Here is a 19,897-nt window from a genome sequence, read left to right as displayed (position 1 = left end):
AAGCCATGAGAGCGGATTATTGAACCAAGTGAGCTTGTGTATATAGAGAAGATAAGGGGACCAAGCACTGACCCTTGACTCTTCGAGCTCTTGTGACTCTTGTACCCCTGTGGATAAGGTGTGCGCTTTGGACACTTCTCCCTTCCACAACACTCTAAAGGATCGCCCATAGAGGTAGGACACGAACCAGCAGAGGGCAGATCCTGAGATGCCAAGTTCAGAGAGCGTGGATAGGAGGATTTGATGGCTGACTGTGTCAAAGGCAGCAGACAGGTCTAGCAGTAATAGAACTGAGGACTGACCGGCAGCTCTGGCAGCTCGTAGCGATTCTGTTACTGACAGTAGTGCAGTTTCAGTAGAGTGGCCCCGCTTAAAGCTCTTTCATGATTCTTTTAGGCCTTTCACACTTGCAGAAAACTCCTGATATTTCCAGGAGGAGCTGTATATGTGAACGCAAACTTCAATCATCCTGGAGTTTCTACTGCCAGACAAACTGAAAATCTCATCGTCCCTGGGTGGGCTCGAACCACCAACCTTTTGGTTAACAGCCGAACGCGCTAACCAATTGCGCCACAGAGACTCCTATGACCTTAAAAGGTGTGGCCTCTAATCTGAAGCTCCGCCCACATTTGTCAGAAAATTAATTCACAGCAGTTTAAATCTACACTTCCTTTCTTTCTCTAAAAAAGTATTGTAAGTGTTGTATCATTTGCAGAGGTTTGATAGTGCATGTAGGAAGACCTGCCAGTAGAGAGTTGCAATAGTTGATGCGTGATATCACAAGAGCCTGTACCAGGAGCTGTGTAGCGTGTTCTGACAGGTAAGGTCTGATCTTCCTGATGTTGTACAGGGCAAATCGACATGACCAGGCAATCGAGGCTACTTGAACCTTAAAAGTTAGCTGGTCATCAATCATGACACCCAGGTTCCGGGCAGACTTTGTGGGCATGAGTTTGGTTGTTCCAGGCTGGATATTGATCTGTGGTTGCATAGAGGGACTGGCTGGGATGACAAGGAGCTCAGTCTTTGAAAGACTAAGTTGAAGGTGCCGTTCATTCATCCATTTTGAGATATCAGCAAGGCACGATGTGATTCTTGCGGAGACTGTAACATCGTCTGGCGGGAATGACAGGAAGAGCTGGGTATCGTCAGCATAGCAGTGGTATGAGAAGCCATGAGAGCGGATTATTGAACCAAGTGAGCTTGTGTATATAGAGAAGATAAGGGGACCAAGCACTGACCCTTGACTCTTCGAGCTCTTGTGACTCTTGTACCCCTGTGGATAAGGTGTGCGCTTTGGACACTTCTCCCTTCCACAACACTCTAAAGGATCGCCCATAGAGGTAGGACACGAACCAGCAGAGGGCAGATCCTGAGATGCCAAGTTCAGAGAGCGTGGATAGGAGGATTTGATGGCTGACTGTGTCAAAGGCAGCAGACAGGTCTAGCAGTAATAGAACTGAGGACTGACCGGCAGCTCTGGCAGCTCGTAGCGATTCTGTTACTGACAGTAGTGCAGTTTCAGTAGAGTGGCCCCGCTTAAAGCTCTTTCATGATTCTTTTAGGCCTTTCACACTTGCAGAAAACTCCTGATATTTCCAGGAGGAGCTGTATATGTGAACGCAAACTTCAATCATCCTGGAGTTTCTACTGCCAGACAAACTGAAAATCTCATCGTCCCTGGGTGGGCTCGAACCACCAACCTTTCGGTTAACAGCCGAACGCGCTATCCGATTGCGCCACAGAGACTCCTATGACTTTAAAAGGTGTGCCCTCTAATCTGAAGCTCCGCCCACATCTGTCAGAAAATTAATTCACAGCACTTTAAATCTACACTTCCTTTCTTTCTCTAAAAAAGTAAACTCAAAAAAAATGTAGATTCAAGGTTTTAGGAGTAAGTAGCTCAGGCACATTAAGGTGTTGGTGCAATAAGCAGCCAGGATTGTGTCTCTGCATATGCGCTCTTCTTGATAGAGCAACTTTTGGTGCACGACATGTAACATGACATTGTGGTGATGCACCTACTGAAAAACACATCTTCCCTATTTGATCTTTACGTTTAAGAGTCTGAACGGATAATGTCAGAGTTTCCCACAGAGAAGCTGTAGAGTAACTTAATGTATTTACCTTCTTCTACATCTTTGTCACGTTGAAAAAGAAGGAAAGTAGCTTAATGGTAATGGATAATAGACTTGAGCTTGTATGGCTCTTTTCTATTCTTTTGACTACTCAAAGTACTTTTACACCGCAGGTAACACCTACACATTCACACACTGATGGTAGAGGTTTCTATACAAGGGGCCTTCAGAAGTAACTCATCCATTCATAAACATTCATACCTGGCCGCCAAAGAAGCGGGAGCAACTTGGGGTTAAAGGAAGCGTCTCACCCAAGGACACATCAGACATTTTGGTGCAGAAGCTGGGGATCGAACCCCTGTCCTTCCGGTTGAGAGACAACGGACAGGAGATGCACTGATCTTGTTCTTTTTCACTGCTCTTTTGTTTTTCTAATTGGCTATGTTATGAATATGGCCGGAGTTTTAGGGGCCACAGAGGATTAAAAGCCGACTTAAAAAGAATCAGCGTTACGCAGAGGTTGTGCTGCTTTGTCCAAATGCTACCACAGAGCATACAGCAGTGCTTCACATTCATCACTTGTTGTGGATAAACATGACATTGTGATGTTGTTCCAACTGAAAAACTCATCGTCCCTGGGTGGGCTTGAACCACCAACCTTTCAGTTAACAGCCGAACGCGCTAACCAATTGCGCCACAGAGACTCCTATGACCTTAAAAGGTGTGGCCTCTAATCTGAAGCTCCGCCCACATCTGTCAGAAAATTAATTCACAGCAGTTTAAATCTACACTTCCTTTCTTTCTCTAAAAAAGTAAACTCAAATAAAATGTAGATTCAAGGTTTTAGGAGTAAGTAGCTCAGGCACATTAAGGTGTTGGTGCAATAAGCAGCCAGGATTGTGTCTCTGCACATGCCCTCTTCTTGATAGAACAACTTTTTGTGCAAGACATGTAACATGACATTGTGGTGATGCACCTACTGAAAAACACATCGTCCCTGGGTGGGCTCGAACCACCAACCTTTCGGTTAACAGCCGAACGCGCTATCCGATTGCGCCACAGAGACTGCTGGTTCAGGTGATGGTGTGTTTTTTTTTCTCAAAGGCCACACCCACTAATATTTGCTCGTGACATATAAAAGTCAGACTGGATAATGCCACAGTTTCACACAGAATAACTTAGTAACTGTACCAGTTACAGGTATTCTTTATAATGATTCATCTATGCTGCTACTGTTGCTTCCTCAATATATTTGTCACACTGAAAAAAAAAGAAGTTAGGATGCACTGATCGTGTGTTATTTTCATTACAATTCCACAATTCACCTAGCAGATGCTTTTATCCAAAGCGACGTACATCAGAGAGTAAGTACAACACAAGCAAGGATCTAGAAAAAAGGGAACAATGTCAGTAAGAGCAAACGATCAGCTTTGAGTCCGATTGGACACACAGGTGCTGACAGGAAGTGACCAGAGGCAAAGCACAACATTGAGGGCAGTTCTTGAGAGCTCTAATCAGTATAGAAACCATCTTATAAGTCGTCGTTATCAAACAAAAACCATCGTCATTACCATCATCATCATCAATAATATGGAGACCATCATCATTAAGTTAGTAGGTATTTATGAAAGAGCTGGGTCTTTAGCTTTTTCTTAAAGATGCAGAGGGACTCTGCAGATCCAATGGAGTTTGGAAGTTCATTTCACCACCGGGGGGCGACAGAGGAGAAGAGTCTAGTCAGAGACTTAGGACCCTGTTGTGAAGGTTGGATCAGACGCCTTTCATTGGCAGAGCGTAGTGGGCGGGAGGGAGTGTAGACCTGGATGAGAGAGTTAAAGTAAGGAGGAGCCGTTTTTGTTGCTGTTTTGTAAGCGAGCAGCAGAGTTTTAAATTTGATGCGAGCAGTAACTGGGAGCCAGTGTAAGGAGATGAACAGCAGAGGGACATGTGCTCTTTTAGGAAGGTTGAAGACCAGTCGTGCTGCTGCATTTTGTATCATTTGCAGAGGTTTGATAGTGCATGTAGGAAGACCTGCCAGTAAAGAGTTGCAATAGTTGATGCGTGATATCACAAGAGCCTGTACCAGGAGCTGTGTAGCGTGTTCTGACAGGTAAGGTCTGATCTTCCTGATGTTGTACAGGGCAAATCGACATGACCAGGCAATCGAGGCTCCTTGAACCTTAAAAGTTAGCTGGTCATCAATCATGACACCCAGGTTCCGGGCAGACTTTGTGGGCATGAGTTTGGTTGTTCCAAGCTGGATATTGATCTGTGGTTGCATAGAGGGACTGGCTGGGATGACAAGGAGCTCAGTCTTTGAAAGACTAAGTTGAAGGTGCCGTTCATTCATCCATTTGGAGATATCAGCAAGGCATGATGTGATTCTTGCGGAGACTATAACATCGTCTGGCGGGAATGACAGGAAGAGCTGGGTATCGTCAGCATAGCAGTGGTATGAGAAGCCATGAGAGCGGATTATTGAACCAAGTGAGCTTGTGTATATAGAGAAGATAAGGGGACCAAGCACTGACCCTTGACTCTTCGAGCTCTTGTGACTCTTGTACCCCTGTGGATAAGCTGTGCGCTTTGGACACTTCTCCCTTCCACAACACTCTAAAGGATCGCCCATAGAGGTAGGACACGAACCAGCAGAGGGCAGATCCTGAGATGCCAAGTTCAGAGAGCGTGGATAGGAGGATTTGATGGCTGACTGTGTCAAAGGCAGCAGACAGGTCTAGCAGTAATAGAACTGAGGACTGACCCGCAGCTCTGGCAGCTCGTAGCGATTCTGTTACTGACAGTAGTGCAGTTTCAGTAGAGTGGCCCCGCTTAAAGCTCTTTCACGATTCTTTTAGGCCTTTCACACTTGCAGAAAACTCCTGATATTTCCAGGAGGAGCTGTATATGTGAACGCAAACAATCTTGGAGTTTCCACTGCCAGACAAACTGAAAAACACTTCGTCCCTGGGTGGGCTCGAACCACCAACCTTTCGGTTAACAGCCGAACGCGCTATCCGATTGCGCCACAGAGACTGCTGTCCCATGTAAGGGGTGTGTTTTTTTTTCTAAAATGCCCCACCCACTTATATTTGCTCTTTAAATGTAAAGCTGCGTCATAAAAAAATGACTCCTCGCAGTGATGCTTAAAACATGAATGAGGGCAACATGAGAGGAAGGTTATTTGCTGAAGGAGAACTTAACAGCGTGTTTAGAATGAAAGAAGACAGAAGTTTAAAGACGGACACTGGTGAAAGGAAGTTATGCGATGCACTTGCCACTTTCAAATCCAGAAGTAGCTAGGAAGAAAAATCTATTCTAGCTCTTTATGCTGTGACGACAGTCGACAGACGACAATCACTGGACAGTCACATGTATTTCTATGTGCTTCAAAACAAGAAGGTCATCTTCTTGCCTAACACATATCGTCAATAAAATAAAAATGGATGTGTTTTTAAAAAATCACCCTCCCCACAGTGTGAGCCCATGAGGACAATAACTAATCAGACCTATTGTATTTTCTTTTGTTTTTACCAGGCTGTAAACATGTTCAATCCTGCTCAACACCGGAGGTTGCCGCTTGGGACTACCCTGCAATTCCCACCCTATTACAAACCACATGTTGCTTATCTTTCCCAAAGACAGCACAGGACTTGCCCACTGCCAACATTTTCTTGCACGATCATGAATCAGAGTTTGGTAAACAGCTGACTTCTTCTGGCCCCTCTTTTCTGAATCAATAGTTTTGTGTTCTAGCTTGCCATTGATAAATGTATATGACAAAACTGATACTCATCAGCTTCTGACACCAGACCATGCCCCATTATTTACAAATGAGCCAATGTTTGTCAACAGGGTCATTATCAGCCAATACTGAGGTTTAACAGATGCATTGATGCAAACTTAACATACACTATAAGCTTTAAATAAAACCAAGAAAACAATCCTCAAGAAAATATCATTACCGATATTGTGTTATATTAATTATACAACAATGTAGAGTTAATGCTACATCAGATCCATTTTCTTAACCTTTACTCCTGACAACAGACAACAAGATGTTATTGATTAATGACATTGTGGTGTTGCACCTACTCAAAAACACATCGTCCCTGGGTGGGCTCGAACCACCAACCTTTCGGTTAACAGCCGAACGCGCTATCCGATTGCGCCACAGAGACTGATGGTTCTACCTGCGGTGTGTTTTTTTTTTTTTTCAAAGGGCACTCCCACTAATATTTGCTTGTTACATACAAAAGTCAGACTGGATAATGTCACAGTTTCCCACAGAATAACTTAGTAACTGTACCAGTTACAGGTATTCTTTATAATGATTCATCTATGCTGCTACTGTTGCTTCCTCAATATATTTGTCACACTGAAAAATAAGGAAAATTACTTAAAGAGCCCATATTATGCCCTTTTTGGGGTTCTTATATTTAATCTATGTACCTACTAAAGTATGTTCACAATAACTAAAGTTCTAAAAAAGTGTCTGTTTTCATGTACTGCCGCTCCATGCACCGGCTCGCTTCTGATTCTCGCTCTAAGGCTCTGAAGTGCCCACGTTCAGAGTCCCCACGTGTGCCAAGTCTGATCTGATTGGTCGGCCTGTCAGCTCTGCCGTAATTGGTCAGTCGCTCAGCATGGTTCTCGGAAATGTCCCGCCCCTTTTACCATATTGAGAATGCAGTCACTTTGGCTCCGAGGGGAACATAAACATTAGCACCTTAGCACTACTGTGCTACCGCAGGCTACGGCATATCGTGGGCGTGCTACAGAAGTTAACGGGCGTGCAACATGAGCTGCTGGGCTTGCCACAACGAGCCAATGGCCTTAGATCATTGATATCACACTGACAAGACGTCACACTGTCAATTTCTTTTCGAGGGGGGCTAGAACCGAGTGTTACATGCAGCTAACAGGAGAACGTAGGAGAAGCCGCGTTTACGCAGACTTTGAATTTTTGCACATAGATGTGCCTAAACATGCACAGAACACTTGGAAAACACACTAAAGAGCGTACTGCTAGACAAACTGAAAAACACTTCGTCCCTGGGTGGGCTCGAACCACCAACCTTTCGGTTAACAGCCGAACGCGCTATCCGATTGCGCCACAGAGACTGATGGCTAATATAGGGGTGTGTTTTTTTTTTTCTAAAATGCCCCACCCACTTATATTTGCTCTTTAAATGTAAAGCTGTGTCATAAAAAAACGACTCCTCGCAGTGATGCTTAAAACATGAATGAGGGCAACATGAGAGGAAGGTTATTGGCTGAAGGAGAACTTAACAGCGTGTTTAGAATGAAAGAAGACAGAAGTTTAAAGACGGACACTGGTGAAAGGAAGTTATGCGATGCGCTCGCCACTTTCTAGCTAGGAAGAAAAATCTCTTCTAGCTCTTTATGCTGCAACGACAGGAAAGGTGAAAGATGCATTCACCTGCGATAGGTGGACTTTGCGGGCTAGGGAGTCATACGTGACAATCACTGGACAGTCACATGTATTTCTATGTGCTTCAAAATAAGAAGGTCAGCTACTTGCCTAACACATATCGTTAATAAAATAAAAATGAATGTGTTTAAAAAAACAAACACTTTTTTGTGCAAACTCTGAGTCAGTTAACCCTGAAATGAGGGAAACTCTGGGTATTCCGTTTCAGAGGGGGGAGGTCACTCAAACCCGAGAAAGAGCGGTAACTCCAGCCCGTTTCAGAGGCTGAGGTCACTTTACCTCTGAGTCAGTTACTATGGTAACTGAGTCTGTGAACCTAACCTGGTCAGGAGCAGGTTTTCTTCAATGAACCCCGAGTTTCTCTCGGTCCCCGCCCTCTTTCAGAGCCAGAAACGCAGTTTCATTTCCTTATTCTTTCATTCAGTCCGTATCACGCATGTTAGTGAAGATTCACCGTTTGTCTGAATAAAAATCAAGGTTGTTTTAATATGATATGTTAGGATGGCAATAGCCTACTACAGCGTATAAAACTAACTATTTTATCGAACGTCTTTTAGTCGATCCTCGGTATGAAGGGGCTGCATTACTCCGCAGGGAATTAGAGCCTAGGCTACATTAACGTCGGGAGATGTTCATTTAATAGGGTTAATTTATAAACTAAACAGAATGAAGTTAACTTTAAATCTATATGAGCCTATTATGTTCTTATTTCATTTTGAGCTGTTTTAAAGTCGCATTTCTTCTGCTGGATTACATCTTAATGAAAATAAATTGTAGGTTTAATAGGCCAACAATTTCACCAGACCAAATATTAAATGAATAGACTTCACGCGCTGACGTGAGCAGCTGTTTGCTCTTACACCACTTCTTTCTCCTTTGCCGCTGCAGCAGTGTTCCTTTTTTTTGTCCGCATGAAGATAGACTTTATTTTTGAGATGGTTAAAGTAGTAGGATCTTTTTTTTGTCACCTGTTGCCATGGTAAATCGTAGAATCGGGGCTCCATTCATGTTGGCTTTTTATCATCGTGGTGCACGCGCTGAACACCGAGTGGACCTACTCAGAGTTGATTTAACAAATTCAAATCTGCTGATTTCAGAGTTTCCCAACTGAGAATAAATCAACTCAGAGCTCAGGGTTAGACTGAGGGTTGGTTGAATCTTCTTCCAGAAACGGGCCCCTGATCCATTTTCTTAACCTTTACTCCTGACAACACACGACATGTTATTGATTAACATGACATTGGGGTGTTGAGCCTACTGAAAAACATATCGTCCCTGGGTGGGCTCGAACCACCAACCTTTCGGTTAACAGCCGAACGCGCTATCCGATTGCGCCACAGAGACTGATGATTTTGTACGAGGTGTGGGTTTTTTTCTGAAAGGCCACACCCACTAATATTTGCTCTTTACATAAAAGAGTCAGATGGGATAATGTCAGAGTTTCACACAGAATAACTTAGTAACTGTACCAGTTACAGGTATTCTTTACGATGATTCATCGATGCTGCTACTGTGGCTTCCTCAATATATTTGTCACACTGAAAAATAAGGAAAATAACTTAACACTGTGTTGTTTTCATTACTCTTTTGTGATTCTTTTAGGGTTTTTTTTCTAATTAGTAATGTGATGAATATGGCAGGATTTTTAAGGCTATAGAGAAATGAAAACAAACTCTGTGCTGCTTTGTCAAAGTGCAAATCAATAGAAGAGGATAACAATTACCTGGCTGGTTTTACCCCCAACTACAGACAACGTGTTGTTGATTAACATGACATTGAGGTGTTGCACCAACTGTAAAACACTTCGTCCCTGGGTGGGCTCGAACCACCAACCTTTCGGTTAACAGCCGAACGCGCTATCCGATTGCGCCACAGAGACTGATATGCCCACGGTAGTGTGGCCTCGAATTTCAAGCCCCGCCCACATCTGTCTTAAACTTTAATCACGGCATGAGTTCAGAAGTCTGTTCATGTCTCATCATAATTTCACACATACTCACCTCCTCCTGTGGGGATGCAGAGTCCAGTTTGAGTGAGAGGTACATGACGACATGTGGGATATGTCCTATAGACATCTGCAGTTCGGCTGTGTCTTCGCCCCACAGCAGACGCACCAGCTGGCTGACCGGTGGGGACACCTTCATCCTACGAGCCGTCTGAGCCTCGCAGGTAATGCTGCCCTCTACCAGAGCCAGCGTCTCCAATGTCAGCCTCACCTGGAGAGGTAGAATAAAAGAAGAAGAGGCAGAGAGATGGTGATGAAAATCAAGTAATGGAATGACGAGGAGAGGTAGAGACAGGAGGTAGGAGACAAGGTGTGAGAGGGAGAATCAAACTGAATGCAGCTTATTGGATAAAAAAGTACAAACAGACCAAAGCATGAACCTGCCTACCAGCCTCTATCAGAGTTCTCGTCCTTTACAAAAAATCAGCTACATGATCATGCTTCTGTATAAAAAAAACATTGAGGTGTGCAAATATGTTGGGCTTATAAAGAGAGGAAAAAACGTACAGTCATTCAGAAAAAGGCCGGCTAGCGGGGTTGCAATTGTCAGCGAGAAAATGACACGGGCATCCAGCCCAACCGCAGTTAACAAATAACAGGGATCTTTGTCTGTATGTGTGTGTGTGTGTGTGTGTGTGTGTGCTTGTCTGAGTGTGTTGGACAAAATTAAAACCAGACCTCTGAAACCCAAAACAAACAGTGGCAAGACAAGAGGCGACCAATCTTCTCTTGCTCGTGCAGTTTTTTCACTTCCCATACCCAGCGCCTTATTTTACACTGCCACTCATACGAGTAACACCAGATTATTGGTAAAAACATGGATTAAGATGTACACATGCAAAGATCCAAGCATTATAGAGTTAAAGTTACAAAATAACTGACAGAAACACCATCCAGAAAATAAAGCTCACTCACATTTTACAGACTCGTTAAAGCGCAGAAGGTGCAAATTACGGACACACTATGTTGGCATACCTGTTCACACAAATTGTGCTGACTCAAGGCTGAAACCTGTCAGCGCTACAGAGGCTGTCAAAGATATGCTGATTTTAATATGGGGAAATCAGACACAGAGTCCAGATGTGAGAAAGAACCGCTGGAAGTCCAGGCTTGTAAGGACGTGTGTTAGGTCTCTCGATTTGGATTCAGAAACACAGAGAAACACAGTCGACAATCCGATATGTCAATGAAGAATACTGATGTGTTACAAAAAAACGCATATAAGAAATTTTCCAGTAAACACAGGAGAGTTGGTGCCTAAAAAAGCAGAAGGGCATGCAGAACATTGGAGGTTTTGTTGGGATTTCACCTCAAACCACAAAAGATCTTAAGGATCCAGATATAAACTTCAAGCACAGCCACGCCCCTTTTTATATTTTGGTTTTCAACTGCTACACAGATTTGGAAATCTGCTGTTTATTTATAATTCTCTATGAAAGATGACTTGTTCCACTAAGGGAACGATCTCTGGTTTCTTGTGTGTCTTGAACAATTCTAATAAAAGGCCATTAAGTGTGTTTATGATTAAACAGCTCAGGCTGGCGTTGTGGCCATTACTTTCCAAACAAGGACGAGTCTTCTTCTCTCACTCCTTCAGCATATGGTGCCTACCCAAAAAGACGAAGCTTGTATTCCCCTGGTTGAAATATGTCGAAACAGTATTTTTCTAATCCAACGATCACTCTCGGAACCCTCCAAGGTCTGTCAGCACAAACCACAGGCCACTCTCTCTCTCCAGCAGGCGCCTACATCTGGGCTGTCGGCCATGCGAGCCAACGTAAGAGGTATTATTAGAGAAGAGTACTGGTGGAATACCATGTGGATGTTTCTTTCAATTGACGGGCTCGCTCAGTCCTTGACTTGAGTGGTAAACATCAACTGTATCTTTACTTCTAAGGGGTTCATGAAGGATGCAGGGGTAGTTTTCATCAGACCGAGCTGTGGGCATCAGACAAAGGAATTTAAAATGTCAGAAAACTACAAATGCCAAAGTCAATTTTTCTGGAAATCACTGCCTAAAGAGTCAGAGTGGGCTAACTGCAGCGCTTTCTCTCATCATAAATAAGAAGGATGTGGGCAGACTGGAGCGTGCCTTCACTTGGATTCCAGTCTGTTGATGTCAGTCATTCAGCACTACTTGGACAACACACACATGAACGAGAAACTCAAGCTTGTGAAGTTATAAGGGTTAGTCAGGGGCACGGTAGACTGCCTTTAATACTAATATTTGCTCTTAATGAATGCTGTCATCTATAAATCTAAGACAGCTTGCACTGCAGAAAAAAATGATCTTTCAACACACACTGGCTGAAAACACAATTCTTTCTGCACACAACTCTATTTCTAGTTTTTTGAAAGTCATCGTGGTGCCTGAGGAAACATATTTTTCCGAAAAAAAAAAAAAAAATCTTCCTTGCTCTTTCCCCCACAATATAATTTTGTTTCCGACTGCATCTTCTAATCAGCTGAGCTTTGAATCCCACAACAGCTTCCTGTGGCGCAGAAACAGAGTCGGAACCGCAGTCCCGTCTACGCGCCGCGTTTGCCATCGACACACAACACACTCTGTCATTTGCAAATTCCTACTTTTTGATGGTCTGCTTTTTGGGTGAAAAATGCACGACTGAGGCATGGATTTTTTATTTTTTTGCTTACCAATGAAAGGATCATTTCTCAGTAATAAGGGGTTTACTAATGTCTGACTTCTGCTTTCCATTCACATTTTAGCAGCTCAGAATAACCAGTACATTTGAAAGTAATTTAAGGTCTATATTTACTGTCAAAGAGAAGCTCAACTTCATACCAAACAAACAAAGAACACAGAAACCTTCCACGCTGAGATACTGAACAACTTCTTTAAAGGTGTAGCTGCAGAAACCATGACAACCACTGGCTGTTAACATTTATTATACCTTACATCCAGGGCATTTGGGGGTTACTAGTAGATGAACACACACTTACCTGTGTTGGTCCTGGAATGCAGGAGAGAACCCTTTCTATGTTTTCAGAGGTCACGTCCACATCATCCACAGCTACAAGCACGTCACCTGAAGAGAGAGCATGGACGAAAGGAAATATTAAAATGAGAGAAATACTAATAAATCAGGTCAAAACCTTTAGGAGAAGGAAATATAGTTCAGTTTGACAACACACAAACTTCACATTTTGGAGAGCAACGAAACATTACGCTGGTTATGTTGATGCACAGGTGAGCGTAATGCTGACATAGAAAGGGACCTGGATCTGGTGGAATTAGCTCCATATCGCCTAAATTACGTTATGGCAGTGGAGCTGATGGGTTTTTACTTTCAGTGTATGTGCTTCCACTAGTTTGGCTGCGCTGCGTCTCAGCTCCGGCAGACCGAAGCCCTCTGCAGCAGATACTCAGAATCAGAATCAGATTTATTGGCCAGGTATGCTTACACACACACACACACAAGGAATTTAACATCGGTGAACTGTGCTCTCTTATGTACAGGTAGAACATTAAATATCAACAATAAACATAATAAGGAAAGTAATAGTTACATGACTAAATATGAAACAGTGCAGTGGTGAATAGTGCAAAAAGATGCTGAAGTAACATGATAAGTAAAATGCAGTGATGTGACAGATGGGTCAATTAAAGATGTCAATTACAGTATTTACATAAATAACTGTGCGTTTATTGTCATTTAAATTAAATAATATATATATACATATATGTATATTCACAGTGACGGTTGGTTCAGAGTCATTTATCCGCGACAGGTCTGACACTCTGTGACTGTTTAGCGTTCATCACAGTGACAGCTTGGGGGAAGAAACTGTTCCAATGGCGGGTTGTTTTTTTGCATACAGTGTTCTGTAACGCCTGCCAGAGGGGAGGAGTTTGAAAAGTTTGTGTCCGGGGTGTGAGGAGTCTGCAGTGATACTACCTGCCCGTTTCCTGGCCCGGGACTGGTATAAGTCCTGGATGGGGGACAGGTCGACACCAATGATTTTTTCTGCAGTCCTTATACTCTACTCTTCTATTTTTTTAACTGTACACTTTCAACAGCTTTTTTTCCCCTCCTCTGCACTATAGAGGCCCTTTAAAGGGTCTATAAAGAGCTCCACCTGCCTGTGTACATCCAGGCATCCATTACCATCTCAGTAACGGAGCTATTTCAGGTATTCAACCTCTCTAATTGTTTAAGCATGTAGCAGCAGCACCGCATAAAAGCGTCTCTAAACTCTAACTGATGTGGTTCGTCGTTTGTGGCTGCAGAGCACAACCGGCGTTCTCTGGTCTGCTAGTAAAAGCTGTCCGATCATTCGTGCAGATAGAAGGAAATCACTTCAGAGAGGCCTGGCTTTCAAACAAGACCGGGGAACCAGACCTGACCTCTACTCGAAGCTGCATTTGCTTACCAAACAGTGATGAAAGTTTCACGAGCTGCTCAGAGTCGGCCATGAGAACGGCTTCATTTTCTTACTCAACGCTTGTTTTTGCAATTTCTTTCTTATCCGGTTACTTTCACAAAGCACCTATACTTAACTAACAGGGCTAAACTTCTCTGTCTTGATTAGCGGCTGTGCATCAATCTCATTACTCAGATCGCGTTCTATGACTCTTAGTATCGTTTGCAGCCTGAGCTCTGCCAGTGTACGTGTGGAAATGAATGAGTCAGAGTTGGTTTATGACTCAACGGATGACTGTTACTGCAATCGAAGCTGCTCACTTTTTCTGAAGAGAAAAGGTTTTTCTTGAGGTAGTATTAGTAGTTTAAAGTGTAGAATTATTCAGTCATTAAGATGACATAGCACAGAAATAAATATATATGATAGTATTGTGTTGTTTTGTATAATAGTTCCAACAACAACCTGTTGGAATGAAGGTCTTACCGATAAGGATTTGTCCACATTTGATGGCCGGGCTGTTGGGTATCAGTCCATGAACAGTCAGCCTCTCCTCCTGCCTGACCACTCTGGGGTCCCCTGTTCCCCTGCCCCAGGAGGGGCGGTGCACCACCCCCAGCAACGCTTCCAGGAGGCCTCCCCTGTCAGAGAGAGGCGCTGATGTACCTACAAGGCGTTTGGGGTTGAGGTAGACACAAACTTCCTTCAGCTGCTGCTGCTGCACCGTCACACCCTGCCTTTGACCCGGCTGGTTCTTCAGGATGGACGCTGGAGACGAGTTGTCTTTACTCCCAACTTTCCCCCCTCCTTTACGCTGAGAAGGCCGCCGTTTCCTCCTCAGGATCCGAGCCAGCTTCTTAAGCGCGGGCTCCCCTTTCTTGCGTGAGCTGCATCGCTGTTTCTTGTTTTGCTCCGTGATGACCTCTGCTTCCTTATCGCTAAAGCGCACGTGGTTGGTGGACGCATTCTGATTGGCGGTGGCTTGGGCTAAAGCCGCCTCCTCTTCGCCCTCGCTCAGCTCAAGGTAGAAAAGCTCGCCATTCTTCTGGATGTCATCCAGCCACTCTGGTTCCAGGTCACTGAAAGAAAACAAGCAGAGATGTAGCTCTTTATTTCTGACTTTCTAACCCTTTCAGTATTTGGGCAGATAATATCCCCAACTTGTTTTCTGATTATTTTATTATCATGCAATGGTTTTCTTCTACTTTTATCTGACACTTGTGCTGTATTTAATCCTCCCTTTTAAAAAAAGAAACACAACTACAACTTAACTACTATGAACAGAGCTTAAAATAACAGAGTAAAAATAAATGTATTGGGTTCACTTGTGTTTTTAAGCTTCTTTGAAGACCGTGTGGTGGGCAGCTTTGAGTCAGTGTCCATAAATCCACTGAGTATTGCAAGAAGCCTACAATTATTTATGAAGGTTTACCTCCCAAATTGGAAAACACTCCCCAAGGCTATGAAAAAGTACATGGGAGGAGGATGGAGTGACCCACCCCTCTTTGGCAAAGCTAAACCACTGCTTACTTATTTTAAAGAACTGTTGTAACTATTCACAAAACTGCTTTTTTTTTTTTTAATTATAAGTGTAACTATGTTACCAATAGAAGCCAAAAACCACAACCTTGCTCTTATACACTGCCTGGCCAAAAAAAAAAGTCGCCACCCAAAAACAAAATCACGCACTCTAATATTTCTTTGGACCGCCTTTAGCATTCGCTGTGGCATTGTTTCGAGAAGCTTCTGCAATGTCACAAGATTTATTTCCGTCCAGTGTTGCAATTCATTTTTCACCAACATCTCGTGTTGATGATTTGGAGAGTCGGTCCACTGCGCAAAGTCTTCTCCAGCACATCCCAGAGATTCTACAATGGGGGTTAAGGTCTGGACTCTGTGGTGGGACAATCCATGTGTGAACATGATGTCTCATGCACCCTGAACCACTCCTTCATCATGTGAGCCCGATGAATCCTGATGAATCGTCTTGGAATATGCCCCGTGCCATCAGGGGAAAAAAAAATCCATTGATGGAATAACCTGCTCATTCAGGTAGTCAGCTGACCTCATTCTTTGGACACATAATGTTGCTGAACCTAGTCCTGACCAACTGCAGCAAACACCAGATCATAGCACTGCCCCCACAGGCTTGTACACCAGGCATGATGGGTGCATCACTTCATCTGCCTCTCTTCTTACCCTGATCACTCTGGAAACAGGGTGAATCTTCCTTCCAGTTGTTGAATAATGCGTTGGACAGTTCTTAACCCAATCCTAGGGTTAGGGTCACGTTTTCTCTGCTTGACGCAAGCCAATGATTTGACCCTTCTGCGACGACCCCTCCCTTTCTGCTCCCGCTCTGTCTTTGTGTCTCCTGTCTCACAGCCTTGTGTTCTAACCAGGTGAGTGGAGCTGGGACCTGAGTGGAGCTGGGAGGGTCGTCAGCTGGTGCCTGCTCAGCTGAGTAGGGCCTACAGAAGGTTATTTAGGCCCAAGAGATGTGCTCACTCTCTCTCAGCCGGGGCATGCTGCAAGCATCTGCACGTTTTTGTCTATGGTCAAACTGGATGACCTTCATATATGTATGTATATATGTGACCCTTTTGTTGATTAAATTATTATTTGAAGGAGTAATTCTGTGTGGCCTCCCTCCTTTGTGACCTGCCGTGAGCCAGGTGGTAACACTTCTCAAACAGACTTTTTCACGACCACAGGATGGCTCTTTCAACATGGTAGTTTAAGAAATGCATCAGTTGGGGTTAAATAAGTTGTTGCCAGCTGAAAGACAGTCGCCCATGCAGTTATTATCCAATGGGAGGCTCTTTACCTATTTGCTTAGTTAAATCCAGGTGGACAGGCAGAGAGAGTGTGTGCAATGTCAAACCGTGAAAATGACTTTTAAAGTGTGAAGTTACAGCATCTTCTCCTCCTTAAAAACAGTGGTAACTTTCTGTGAACAGACTTTTTCAAGCTCATTCATGTCATATTATGTAAAGCAGCTCTTCATGGGGCTCTTATATCCCTCCCAGCAAGAGAAAACACTTTGTTTATCTGTGTAAAACTATCTTCTTACTCAGAGTCGTCGCAGCTGCTGAAACTCGATGATGTCGATTCGCTGTCGTGCTCGGAGCTTTCTTCTTCTTCTTCTTTCGTTTTCCCGCTCAAGAGAGTGTTTCCAGAATAACGGCGACCATTAGTGGAGGCCATTGTGTCTGTAGGACGTCTTAATTCCCGCACGAAATCAACCAAAAACGCGTCAACTTTTAAAGAAAACAAACGGCGCCATATTGTATTGAATTGAGAGGAGCGTTGTAGTGCGTCACATGACGCGACGCGCCCTCTCTGATTGGTGGACGACGCTGTTGCCCTTGACAACGCAGAAGCTTTCCCAGCAGTGTTATTTGCTCTGTGGCTCTCATCCCAATAAATAAATAAATAAATAAACGAATAATAATAAATAATACAGTAACCACACAGACACCACTACATACTTTTATTTATAGTAAAAATGTATATAAACTATATATAAAATTTCCGTTTCAAACCCGTAGAAACAATTTTATTTTATTTCATTTTTTTTTTTTGTGTTCCGACGGTGACTTCAAACCATCATCTGAATATCACAACAAACAAGAGACTCAAGAGAGGAATGGCAAGATTACACCTGCACAGAACATATTTTCTGGTCTTTTCTAATGTGTGTTTCTAATTCACACCATTTGTACCTCCCTGCACACTTGCACGAGTTTTTTTTTTTTTTAAATCCCCTAAGGTATTCAGCAAACTTCTGGCGAAATGCCTCAAAAGCACACAACTTCAGGTTTGTGAAAACATATTTTTCCACACATTTGCAATCTATTAAAAGTGTGAAGGCTTTACTGACCTGTATAGGAGAACACTGCGAATAGAGTCGAAGTCCTCCAAATTGTTTGAGAGTGAGCCTCCATCTATTGAAATGTTAAACATCATTTGCGTGTCATGTTTTCACTGCGGTGTTAACTTACTGTCCGCGGTATTAAGGTGCATTTTAAAACAGCAAAGAAAGCCTTGAAAACGTTCCTCCAAAATTAATTCCTTTCCTCGGCAGACAATCAGCATGCGAGTTGAGCTGCGGCTCAAAGAGCAGACAGAATCCTCCTCCAGTTTCTCACGTCAATCACCGACACGGAGTAGTGAAGGGTTATTCAAAGAGAGGAGAGACTCTCTGGTGCTTTAAAAAAAAAAAAGATTTGAGTGTTTCTCCAGGCCAGTAAAGCGGAATTTGTCTCAGTGGTTTTCTTGGCAGGTGGACCAAAAAACCCGCCTACTCCGAACTCCCAACAAAAAGAGAAAGAGAGAGAGAAAGCGAGAGAGAGTGAGAAAGAGAGAGAGAGAGAAAGTGAAAGAGAGAGAGAGAGAGTGAGAAAGAGAGCGAGAGAGAGAGAGAGAGAAAGAGAGCGAGAGAGAGAAAGTGAAAGAGAGAGAGAGAGAGAGAGAGTGAGAAAGAGATAGAGGGAGAGTGAGAGAGAAAAAAGAGAGAGAGAGAGTGAGAAAGAGAGAGAGAAAAGAGAGAGAGAGAGTGAGAAAGAGAGAGAGAGAGAGTGAGAAAGAGATAGAGGGAGAGTGAGAGAGAAAAAAGAGAGAAAGAGAGAGAGAGAGAGTGAGAAAGAGAGAGAGAGAGAAAAGAGAGAGAGAGAGAGTGAGAAAGAGAGAGAGAGAGAGAGAGAGTGTGTGGTGCCTGGGGAGAGAAAAAAACGTTATTTCACGTTTCCTTGGCAATAATCCTAACAACAAATCACGTACTTGCACTGACTGTAATGAGATTAATGTAATTAAGTAATGAATTACTCATTTAATTAATAACTCATTCATTATTATTAATCGCTCATTATCTTAATGTAATTAAGATAATGATCCCATAAAGTAAACACGATTCTCGATGAGTATTCTGCCCTACAAAGGCAAAAGACCTTAACTCACCAGAGTGTAGAACTGAGAAAAATGACTTTAAAGTCTTTTTTGTTGTCCAGCCAAATGAGTTGCAGGCAGAATATTGAAAATGTGGCAATTCTTTGTCTTTTTAATGAGGTTATTAATGTTCATAAAAAAAACACTTTAGCTCAAACATGACCTTTGACCCTTTATTTGGAAGTTAAAATAACACAACCAACACTATTTCTTTGCTACACTTTAGTCAAGCTGCTGTGTGTGTGTCAGAAGTGCTTGATGACAGATATTAAAACAAAGGCATAACACCTTAACGTCACTGCAGTGAAACAGTAACTTCACTTTGATCTGCTGCAGTACAAAGGCAAAGACCCTTATAAGTAGTGACTGGACTCTGCCTTGGTTTCTCAAGGGCTTTTGGAAGTTAAGGCAAATACAACCTACTGTGTTTCCTCAAAGAAACAACAACACAATTGACTCAAGATATCTGTCCACATAATGACGCACATCTGTAATGTTCCAAAAATGACCAAAACTCATTTTAATCTACTGTCTTTTGCCTTCCCAGGGCAGAAATACATATATATATATTTACTTTCACATCATTCCACTACCACTCTGATCATACTCTTTCCCTCATTGTCCCCGAGAGGACAGTGAACGGTCATCAAAAGTAAGAGAGCATAAGAACTGAATCAAGTCTCTCTACCCGCTTCGCGCTCAAGAAAGAGTATCACCAACTCATCATCGTGGTTAGCGAGACCAAACACTTTAGAAACACATTTCTCAAGTCAGAAACTATAGAAATGATCCCTGAAAGTATAGTCTTAACGCTACAACTGTAGAGCGACACTACTAGTATGACGACGCAGCCCTTCTCAGTCACGGTGCAGACACAAAACACGCTATAAAAGATGTTTTTTAATGAGAAAATAATCACAAATACATCTTAAGTGTTTAGTAATGGACCACCGAATACATTAGTGCATAAATTGGACGGATAATTTGACATATTAATAATTAGAAAGTGCAAAAATGTGGTTTTTAATACACATT

At 43.0% G+C, this 19,897-nt stretch overlaps 2 protein-coding genes and 10 non-coding genes across 13 annotated transcripts in view; all 12 read right to left on the bottom strand.

Annotated features, from left to right (window-relative positions):
* The window catches only part of intu (inturned planar cell polarity protein), a 31,329-nt gene extending 13,156 nt beyond the window's left edge, over positions 1-18,173 (bottom strand). Inside the window, exons 1-4 of one of the 2 annotated variants that reach the window (XM_061031874.1) lie at positions 17,799-18,173; positions 14,402-14,994; positions 12,497-12,582; positions 9,531-9,746 (exon numbers count right to left, since the gene is read on the bottom strand). In XM_061031874.1, coding sequence (XP_060887857.1) covers positions 9,531-9,746; positions 12,497-12,582; positions 14,402-14,994; positions 17,799-17,884 — 981 coding nt within the window. In that variant the 5' untranslated portion in view covers positions 17,885-18,173. Of the gene's footprint in view, positions 1-9,530; positions 9,747-12,496; positions 12,583-14,401; positions 14,995-16,988; positions 17,171-17,798 lie in introns of those variants that run through there. The other variant, XM_061031875.1, reaches the window with a different exon arrangement.
* Positions 1-19,897, bottom strand: part of cxcl19 (chemokine (C-X-C motif) ligand 19) — a 99,007-nt gene that overhangs the window by 62,374 nt on the left and 16,736 nt on the right. The window lies entirely within an intron of this gene.
* On the bottom strand, positions 507-580 carry trnan-guu (transfer RNA asparagine (anticodon GUU)). Its single transcript has one exon. It is a non-coding gene; the product is annotated as a tRNA-Asn (tRNA).
* trnan-guu (transfer RNA asparagine (anticodon GUU)) lies at positions 1,676-1,749 on the bottom strand. Its single transcript has one exon. It is a non-coding gene; the product is annotated as a tRNA-Asn (tRNA).
* On the bottom strand, positions 2,709-2,782 carry trnan-guu (transfer RNA asparagine (anticodon GUU)). Its single transcript has one exon. It is a non-coding gene; the product is annotated as a tRNA-Asn (tRNA).
* Positions 3,071-3,144, bottom strand: trnan-guu (transfer RNA asparagine (anticodon GUU)). Its single transcript has one exon. It is a non-coding gene; the product is annotated as a tRNA-Asn (tRNA).
* On the bottom strand, positions 5,038-5,111 carry trnan-guu (transfer RNA asparagine (anticodon GUU)). Its single transcript has one exon. It is a non-coding gene; the product is annotated as a tRNA-Asn (tRNA).
* On the bottom strand, positions 6,183-6,256 carry trnan-guu (transfer RNA asparagine (anticodon GUU)). Its single transcript has one exon. It is a non-coding gene; the product is annotated as a tRNA-Asn (tRNA).
* trnan-guu (transfer RNA asparagine (anticodon GUU)) lies at positions 7,126-7,199 on the bottom strand. The gene has a single exon. It is a non-coding gene; the product is annotated as a tRNA-Asn (tRNA).
* trnan-guu (transfer RNA asparagine (anticodon GUU)) lies at positions 8,801-8,874 on the bottom strand. The gene has a single exon. It is a non-coding gene; the product is annotated as a tRNA-Asn (tRNA).
* trnan-guu (transfer RNA asparagine (anticodon GUU)) lies at positions 9,336-9,409 on the bottom strand. The gene has a single exon. It is a non-coding gene; the product is annotated as a tRNA-Asn (tRNA).
* Positions 19,454-19,670, bottom strand: LOC132959112 (small nucleolar RNA U3). The gene has a single exon (XR_009666903.1). It is a non-coding gene; the product is annotated as a small nucleolar RNA U3 (small nucleolar RNA).

Source organism: Labrus mixtus, chromosome 23 (assembly GCF_963584025.1).
Source record: "Labrus mixtus chromosome 23, fLabMix1.1, whole genome shotgun sequence".
Lineage (NCBI taxonomy): Eukaryota > Metazoa > Chordata > Actinopteri > Labriformes > Labridae > Labrus > Labrus mixtus.
Note: the sequence above shows the minus strand (reverse complement) of the source record. Positions and strands in the feature narration are given on the sequence as shown.